The sequence below is a fragment of the Patagioenas fasciata genome, chromosome 5 (assembly GCF_037038585.1).
Source record: "Patagioenas fasciata isolate bPatFas1 chromosome 5, bPatFas1.hap1, whole genome shotgun sequence".
In the NCBI taxonomy this organism is placed as follows: Eukaryota; Metazoa; Chordata; class Aves; order Columbiformes; family Columbidae; genus Patagioenas; species Patagioenas fasciata.
Window position 1 is genome coordinate 45580557 of NC_092524.1, and position 9494 is coordinate 45590050.

The 9494-nt window shown below is 41.1% G+C and overlaps 1 protein-coding gene across 2 annotated transcripts; it reads right to left on the minus strand.

Annotated features, from left to right (window-relative positions):
* Positions 1 to 887: 887 nt before the first annotated feature.
* FAM161B (FAM161 centrosomal protein B) lies at positions 888 to 9491 on the minus strand. Of its 2 annotated transcripts, XM_065839453.2 has the most exons (9): positions 9305 to 9491; positions 8996 to 9216; positions 7305 to 7867; positions 5359 to 5696; positions 4847 to 4974; positions 4360 to 4527; positions 3771 to 3870; positions 2178 to 2308; positions 888 to 1944 (listed from the first exon to the last, which is right to left on the minus strand). In XM_065839453.2, the coding sequence occupies exons 2-9, from the start codon at positions 9142 to 9144 to the stop codon at positions 1854 to 1856; spliced, it is 1668 nt and encodes a 555-aa protein (XP_065695525.1). In that variant the 5' UTR covers positions 9145 to 9216; positions 9305 to 9491; the 3' UTR covers positions 888 to 1853. The 2 variants fall into 2 exon arrangements, with proteins under 2 accessions (XP_065695525.1, XP_071665525.1); XM_071809424.1 differs by lacking the exon at positions 888 to 1944 and having other exon boundaries at positions 2230 to 2308; positions 3707 to 3870.
* Positions 9492 to 9494: the final 3 nt, after the last annotated feature.

Sequence of the window (9494 nt, forward strand, 5' to 3'; positions counted from 1 at the left end):
CAGCTGAATGTAAAGGTAGAGCTGGTGTCTTTAAAGGTATTGTAATTTGGCAGCTCTTGCAGAAGCTCCACCAGGGACCTGTGAATTGGGATCTGCTGTGGTTTGGCTGCCATCTCATAAATTGATGGTAGATGCTCTAGTGAGATGTCTTCTTTACTACAGTATGTTTATTGGTCAGCTGAACAGCCCGTAATTCTTTTAACTAAAATAAGCATTTTTTTTTTTCCTAAAATGCAAAAATCCAGAGCAAAGGTAGAAACTCTTTATTGCCGTGCCATTTTGAGATACATTAAGAGCTTACGAATCTGTTAGGATTACAGAAATGTAATCCTACTTTCAGAACAACACTTCGTTTAGCAAAAAAGCTGCTAATAAGTTTCAGTTACTTAGTTTGATGCTTTTACTTTCATCACCATTTGTTTAGGGAACAATATTAAGACTTGGATTTATCCGGTACTCTATTCATGCATGTGACTTTAGTGTTTGTTAAAGGGATATGGCATAATATCAATTTGAAGTCAAGCCTTTGTTCCTTCTTTTTTTCTTTATACTTCACATACTTGGAATTTTTTTTCAGCACCATCAAGTATTGTTATGGAAAGTAGCAAACAATTTTAGTAAATATCCCTTAAAATGTTCATATTATTTTTTTTTTAATCTAGTACTTTGTTATGGTCAAAAGTGTCATGATCTCAGTTTCATATCTTTATCTAATGTGGTAGCTCTTACAGGTATTATACTGTATTTCTGATGTGATGATACAGTTTGGTTATTGGAAAAAGAGAAATGGATTGAGATAATGAAGATCAAAAGAGACACGGCTTCCGTTTTTAAAAGTGAGGAAAATATGATTGATAAAGAAAGTGGACAATACAGAAACACTGATAGCCATTTAAAAATCTTTTAATCTCAAAGTGCTTTGATATAATAATTATCAGAAAACATTCCAGGTGGCAAGGGTTTGTATTTTTGAGATTGTAACTACTGTCAGATAAAGAAAGACCACCAAAGTGTGAACTAGACCATTTAAGATGCCCCAGGGATTTGAGTGCAACATGCTTGACAGGTAATGCCTGATCTTTCTTCCGCCAAAGTCCATCTTTGTTATCACAGTAATTGCAGAATTAGGACACCAGCAATCCAATATGATGCATTGTTTAATTACAACCTTCTTCATAATTTTGGTTGTTTTTCAGGCCAAATTAATGAACTAAATTGGTAAGATGTTAAAACAGTTTCAAATAATTAAGTATAGGAGATATTTTAATATAGAAAGACTATTGCTTGTTCCTAATGGAAGGAGCAGTGCTGGTAACAAGTGACTGAAGAGTTAACACCAGAGAAGACTTCCCTCTGAGTCTTCTGCCAAGGTAGGTCAACTCCTGCAATTTTTATTTTCTTAGAAATACCTTGTTTAAAAGCATTCTACCGCATATACGTGTAAACAAAGGTTTAGCGCACTGAAAGACATTCTCCTCTTTCTGTGTGCTTCTGTGGCATCAACACAAGGAGCTGACACTATTGATGCACCGCTTCAATATTTCATATCTACTTCTATCCAAAGATTGTGCTTCAACCTTTTTATCTTATTTTGTTTCCCGTTAAAGAAAGATAAATGGCTCACACTGGGAGCACTTGTGAAGACTAAAGAAGGTTGCAGGGTTTGCTGGGTTGGACATTACATGCTCTAAACAACAGTTGCTCTTCCTTTCCTTTACTAAGTTCTCACATCTCGCTTCCTCCAGAGCAATTCTTAGGTGTCAGTCTCAATCAGAAAGTTTCTGAGGATTAACCCGGAGAATCCTGAATTTTAAAAAAATCAAGAGATGATCGATGGATTCTTTTGCTAGATCTCATGTTGCCACTTGCTTTCCACTCTGTTCCTCTAGAGGTTCTCCTTCCTGTACAGTACAGTTGTCCTTTTCACCCTGAGGCTTGGGCACTCTGCAGAAATAGATACTGTCTAATACTGGAAATGGTTCACAGTGCTTACTTGCTGCTTTGCCCCGTGCATTAGAATAGAGTGCAGTCACAGTGGTTAAGATAGAGAAGCCATAAGAGGAGTGAAGTTGATTTCATTTTGCCTGCACTAGGTGAAACAAACTGGAATGCTTTCGTGAACAAGGCAAATATTTCTACTCAAAGGTAAAAGCACTGTATTGCATTGTTGTTATTACCTGTGAAGGTCAGATTCTTCTTCCAGCAGGTCAGTGGCACCTTTCCCTTTTTTCTTTACAAATTCTTCGCTTAGCCCAACCTGCTGGAGGGTGTGTCTGTAGCGACGCTCTGCTCCTTGACGAGCATCATGCTATGAAATTGAAACTTAAACAGTAAGCACATAGCACTGGAGCTTCCCCATAATGGGGAAATTGTTTTAAAGTTCAGGACTGACACTCCTAACAAGAACATGAGAGCAGCAAAGCCCCCATCCAGAATTTTTATCATCCATACAGTACAGTACGAAAAAATACTAGGAGAATATCTCATCTGTATCTAAGCCAGAGCTCACCTTTTCCTGCTTCTGTCCTTTTTCTTCCTTCTTCTGTTCTCCTGCTTCTACAGCGTTCCAGTCTTACCAGACTAACATACTTGTGTCTCAGTCCTGACTCTGACACTCAATTTGAGAATATGTGCAAAAAGGAGTTGCGAGAAATTCCGGAAGCACATTTGCTTGTAATTTGTAAGCACTAGCAACAGCAGAGCTCAATAAACGGAGAGCACCTGTGAAATAGTTTCATACCAGCTCATCTTCAAGAAACTGAAAGACAGGCATCCTGGATCTTATACCCTCATTGCCTCCAAATACACCTTGCAAATTAATGTAGTTTGAGATGATGGTTTTCCAGAGGCACTGGCCAGTTCCTCAGATTAAGGTATTCTATGTGGAAGGACAGAAATCCTGTCTCACCAGGAGTGAATGCTATCAATACTGCTGAATTCTTACCAACCTGGCAAACAGAAATGTTACCAATATTTATCATACAAAGGTGTTCTCTGCCTCCATTAACTACGCGTCTGAACAGAAAGTCTGACCCAGGAGGGTACTTTCTATTGAGAAATCTTAAATCTGCACATTGTCAATGTATTGTCACTATGTCTCTAACCAGGTATTCTCCCTGCAAGGAGACAGAACTGAAAGAGAAAACCCAGGGGAAGAGATACTTTGTAGTGAGTAAAGATTGTGTTGCACTTCAAGTGCAATATAGATTTGCAGATGATATTGTGTGATGGATTAGACATGCTGAACGCAACCCCAGATAGCAGAGCTGGCAGGTGATGTAAGCGACATAACTGTCATCAACGTTTCCCTAATAGTGCTTGCGGGACAAAGAAAAAGTGCTCAACTGGAGAGGCTAAGGAAAAAAAAAAGATTTCTAGCCTGTAGTATTCAGGTGCAGAACAGGTATTCATATAATTTCTGGTGTGATAAGGCCTCGATTTTTCATCACACCATGTATTTTGATTGCAATATATACTAGGGACTGGAAAGCTTTACAGCCAATAAATATGTCTGAGTGTTTTTTCGAGTGGTCAGAAGGATTTTTTAATATATAATTAAATTATTTATAATGTATATTTTTATTTATTTATAATTAAACTATACTTGAGTGGCCTTATAGGTATTATTTTAAGTACAGTCAAGAGACGATGCAACCATTTTGACCTTGTTACCTGTGAATTAATTGTAGACTAGGCTTCTTAATACCTGTTTTAAATGAAAACTGAAGTATCCTGTCACCCAGAAACACTGCGGAACTTTGACCAGTTACCTTGGTGACCTGTTCAAAGAGGTATGGTCTGTTCTTGACTCGCAGCTGCATTTCTTCCAGCTCCTTTCTGTATTCCTTTGTTCTTGCTTTCATATTTTGCCTGAAATAGAAAAGTTTCCTGTCAATAAGGTTCCTTCTGACTGTAGCTGATCAGGAATGAGGAATTCTCAGTAACTGTTCTGTCCTTTAAACAGCCCTGGTAATTGTCTTGATTCTGAACACTGGGCAAAACGCTGCTATTGCTGGCAAGTTACAGACCCATTAGCAAAGCTTTACTACTAGAGTGTAAGCAGAGAACTAGCGTTCATGATTTTAGAAAACCTTGTCTTATGTGTGTTTTGCCAACTTACACATCTCAGTTGGTTTGTTTGTACAAATTAGTCTCTACAAACGTAAATCTAAAGGAAACCATTCTGTATGGAAAGAGTAGTGTGGAATTGTCAAGAAATGCAAACGAATGTGGAATGGGTATAAGAGCCAAAAAAGTTAGGCTAGGAATGTTCTTAGACCCAATTCCTCCTAAAGAATTATCTGATGATCCCCAGTTAGTAGAGCAAATAGTTATTTCTGTGCAGAATAAGATACTGACCAGTTCTGTTTTGACTTCTCCTTGTGTGTTTCCTCCAGACTTCTATGTGGATCAAGGGCTTTTGCTCGGCTGTTCACTGACTTTTGGATAGCTTGGCATTTCTTTTTCTGTTTCTCCAGCCAATACATTCCTTCTTTGTTCCCTTCCTTTTTGCTGTCTTGGGAGTTTCTATGTAGAAAAAATTATTAATGAACTCACTTAAGACTGCCAGACTACATGGTATTGGGTATTTCATTTTTGTGGTCCTCTAAGGAGAAAGGCAAAATTTCAGACATACGAGTGTGCAGCTCCCAATCAACTGGGGGCAGGGCGAGAATTAGCAGAGAAAGAAGACAGAGAAACATTCAGGAAAAAAGTTATCACTGACGTAGTTGATGTGATGTGGGAAAACACTGATTTTTTTTTTAAATTTCCTCTCCGCCCCCCCCCCACCCCGTTTTGGTCATTTAGTTGGTGTATAGTCTTGTAGGCAAACTTTTCTACTTACTTAAGTGCAGATTCCCTTTTCCTAGTGGCATCTGTAATATGCACCGGGAGGGTGTTGGAAGAGAGAGAGGAAAGTCCAGTCAGAGAATGACCTTTTTGCACTGAAACCTTGGAAAGTTGCTGAGAATCCTGAAAAAAAATGGAACTTCATTCAGTGTGTTTGTTCACAGCATAGGATCTCCTCTTTTCTTTGTTTTTCAGAGATAACAGTTGGGGTATGTGAGCAATGCACTTGTTCTTCTCTCTTCCATTAGCAGGGGTTTATGTGGGGAGGGGGATGAGGGGGAGGAGATGTGATTAGGAGTACAGAAGGGTGGCTGAGCCTTAGCTGTCATAGCTCATCTCTTTGTGTAGAATTTTGTTCTCTCTGGTTTGTCCTAGAATTCTGCAGTACTCCCAAGACAAGGGCAGAAGTCACAGGACATTAACCATCCATAAATAAATGCTGTAAATTTAAGAAGTTGCTATCTTGATCAGAGAAAGCAGTACCAGAGAAATGTCCAGTCATCTCACCTTTATCTTTTCATTAGCCTGCCTCTGCCTGCCATGGAGATTGGAGGTTCTTAGCTTGAATGGCTTATTGCGAGTTGCCTCTTTGATTTCTTGTCTCCTTACTGCTTCCCTCTGAAATGCCCAGTAAAGTCCTTCAAAATCCGGTATTGTTGGATTAATCCTTGGCTTGAAGCTGAAACTTTTGTCCTGCAAGAAGCCAAGTCTTTCCTGCTTAGTTTTAGTGGCAGTTCGGCACTGAGGCTCCCTCCGACAGTTGTTAGTATCTATAAGAGCTACGGAGCTCTCAAGCAAATCCTTGGCTCTCATTTGAATGCGGATTTCTCTGTAGAGTTCAGCTTCTAATGAATCAAAAGCAAAGCAATGAGAAGAATATGAGTGATATAAAAGGCTGTAAAATTGCCACTGCACAACTCTAACCTTTTCTTTATGATGGCAGCTACACGTATAGGAGAGACCAGACATCCTGTGTTTTCTTTCCCCACCCTCCAGCCTCTCTCTCCTCTGCCTCCCATGAAAAAAAAAATCAAAGATACCAGAAAAAACAGGGGAGAGTCTCTTTCTTAGGCATTAACCTCTAGATATCTCTTTCACTTATCAGAGCAAGTTACTGAAGAGGCATTCTTCTCCTGTTCCTGTTCTACAAACACCAGATCACTCGTGCCCTTTGTCTCAACGAAGTGTTGTGTTAATCGAGGTTCTACTTTTCATACAGAACTGCATGTCGTGTTGACTGTGTGATTAAAACAAGCTGTTCAAATATAATTCTCAAGGATAATGGCTTTTCTATGTAATATCCAGCAATGTTTGCCTATGTTGGAAAAGATTTTAAGAAAGAAGCATTTGGTGGATGGATCATGTCTTGTGACTTCCGTGACAAACCTTCCATAGAAAAAAATGTTTCAGGGTACAGTGTCAAACTGAGTCCTTTCCAGTGCAGCACTAAATTTTTGTGAAAACAAACAGTTCGCTGTTGGTTGTGTGAGTGGTTTGTTTTTTTTTCTTTTAGAAAAAAAATCAATACTGCTGTTTGCAAAATAAGACTTTTTTGGAGTCTATTTAGAAGTTTGCATTGACCATTGACTGAAGTATGAAATGTTAATTTGTCCTCCCTTCTGATATACCAGATAGAAGAGTGGCCTGTCCTTTTTTTTTTTTTTTTTTTTACTAGAGAACGAAGTGGGAAAAGCAATGAGGATTATCAAGGACTGGTTTAGGTCCTATATTCAAACATGAAGTCTGTACAGCTTATCATCTGAAAGGAAGTGAGCATCAAGAAAATTTCCATGGCTGTCCCTGTGACTGGAACGGTCCTGGCAACTACCTCTCCTGTTTTAAGAACTTAATAAGAAGGTGGCAAGTGAGTAACTGAAAGCCTCAGAGAATAGCAGGAGGGACTGAACAACTGCACTAGCCCTTAGAACCAACCTGATTTCCTGTTTTGGGCTCATGAAATAATTTTTTCCTAGGGGTCCTGTGCAACACAGATCACTCAGGTAGGAGTAAAATTGCCAGTTCCAAGAGACTGCAGAGACCTGGGATGCTTCTGGCACTATATCTGTCTTCACATTTGTGCCACAAATCATCTGAGTCCCTTAATGTAAAATCCAGTGCAGGGAAAGATTTGCAAACTGTCATGATTTGCAGCAAAAGGGGCATGGAAATCTGTCTGAAGAGTACAATGTATCCGTGTGTGCTGGGGAGCGGTACAGAACTCCTGCTGCTGATGCTGATACAAGACTACTACATTTAGGACACTCTGTTGAAGGCTATCTAGATGAGATGGAATGACCACTGATTCACAGGAGAGCTGACAACACCAGGGGACATAATGATATTTGCTTTATACTCCAAGTAACACCCTATGGACCATGATCCTACTTTCCAGCATGGAGACAGTGATGGACAGGCAGGGAGTTGTCTTTACAGGAAGAGCCCTGGCATTTTACCTTTGAGTTTATCTCCAAGCAGTGAGTTGTAAGTAGATTTAGGCACTTTTTTACTGACTTGCTTCAGTTTGGAGCTCTCATTTGTGGTTGTTGCTGCCAGGAATTTTTGTCTGATAGCTTCCTTCTTTTTCTCCTCCTTCTCCAGGAAACTGAAGGGCCGCTGGGTTGCAAGTAGCAGCTCCTTTCTTTTCTGTGTTGCTATTTGCCTGCGAATCTCGTTCTGCTCCATTATTTCCTGATAAAGGGGCAGAAACACGTGGGCAGGTACAGGCAGTGCCCGAAATTGTTTCTGACATTCAGCTTCGTCCTGGCTTTGTCTTTTGTCTCTCTGTTTGTCTAGTTCAAGAAATGTGTATGACTTCATCAACTGGGACTTTTGGTGAGCTTCCCGCAGTGTCATTTTGAAGGGCTGAGGGATGGTGATGGAAGGAATCCAGGGAGATGAAGCGCTTTTCGGCCTCAAGCGGGATTTAGGAAGCAAGTGAGGCTTTTGCTGATCCCATGTACTGTCCGAGGTGAGGTCAATCAAAGAACTGGACTGCCTTTTGTTGCCAGATGTACGACTAAGACAAAGACAGTATGAAGGGAAAATACAAGAAATTATTAAAAAATAGAAATAAAAGAAGGGAGAGGCTGTTGATTACAAGCAATATAACGTAGGCCGAGCTGGTCATTAAAAGACAGGCCCAGGGCTTATTGTTCTTGGGCTCTATATTTGGCTTTGTTACCAAAGTTCGCAAGCAGAGCTTTGCGTTCCATTTTCCACAGGCATTTCCATGTATAAAACAACAGTTAGGCCTACTTAGCTTTATAATGCAATATATTATGCTGCTAGTACTCTATTGCCAGAAAGGCCACCAGTAAATCAAAAAGTTCCAAGTTCCAGGATATGTGGTTGATAGCTACTCAACATAAAGGACAAGCTCAGGAGAAGCAATAAATTATGCACACAGATGCACAAATCTTAATGAACAGTACTAAACATCAGAATTCCTAAGACACTGATGGAAGGGCTATTGCAAGGAACCGCTTTAATGCGAGTCTTAAGTGGTTCAGCTGGAAACTTTGTAGCTGATAAGACCATATGATTGATAATATGAGAAAAAAAAAAAATACTATCATTGCTCTTATTGAAATAGCAAACATCTCATAGGATGCTTGAGGGTGATTGTGAAACCGAGTAAATATTTGGGGATGGAATAAACACAGGGAAAAGGAAGGATGAGTGAGGACTGAGAAACGGAAAATGGGAAAAAGGGGGAAATGCCGATCATGTGGGAACCTCGTCAATACCCTTGGCTGGTGATTGCTGAAGTCTGTTCTTCATAAACTCTTTCTTCTGTATAAGAGCATGTGTGTGATCTTCTAGTGAACTTCAAGCTGGACTAAACACACAGAAAGACCAAAGGTCTGAGAGCTAGAAGCTGGAGGCTGCAGCACTGAAGACGGCTCTGGATAGAAATGTGTGTGACCTACTAGCAAATTTTAGGCATGATTAGCAGGAATAGGACACCCGCTGTTCATGTTTTATGTGAATGCTGCTTATGTGGGCACCTCTTGGCCACATCGTCCCACCTGTGAATAAATTTGTGGCCAGCATTTTAGTGGTATATACGTGGGGAGTTCACGCTCTGCCTTGTCACTGGTCAGCAGCAGCAGGAATCCCGCATCCTTGCCAGGCACCATCCTACCTGAGAGCCTCCCACAGCTTGTCACGCAGGACTGCCGCCTCCCGCCTGAAAACCTCGAGCTCCTCATCCTCTTCGGGTACCACCAGGTCATTCTTTAGCTTTTCCTGGTACGGTAAGCCCGGTTCTGATGGAGACCACCGGCCTCCCATCCCGAGAGGCTTCTCCCGGTGGCGGAAGACGCAGGAGGCAGGCTGTTATAGCCTGAGGTGGTGCTGTGTCACCTGGACGAAAACAAACAAACAAAAAGAAGCGATAAACGCTCGTTTCGGGGAGAAGAGCCCAATCTCCATGCCCGGCCTCGGCCCTTACCTGCTGGCCGCCGCTTCAGCCCTCTGACGGCGCCAATGCCCACTCCAGCCAATCAGCGAAGCCGATAGCGCTTTATGCCCGCCTTCTCGGTCTCAAGTAGTCAATCAGACTCGAAGACGGACGGCGCCCGCCGCTGGGGAAAACAAGTGTTTTATGTAGCGACCGCCGCCAGGCAGGCTGCGTTGTCATG

Bases quoted from the DNA above. Each gene is read 5' to 3' on its own strand.
- FAM161B (XM_065839453.2), bottom strand. From the start codon at position 9,144: ATGGGAGGCCGGTGGTCTCCATCAGAACCGGGCTTACCGTACCAGGAA. The intron at 5,697-7,304 runs GTAAAATGCCAG...TTGATTCATTAG, and splicing joins GCTTGGAGATAAACTCAAAG to AAGCTGAACTCTACAGAGAA. The intron at 1,945-2,177 runs GTAATAACAACA...CTATTTCTGCAG, and splicing joins GAAGAATCTGACCTTCACAG to AGTGCCCAAGCCTCAGGGTG.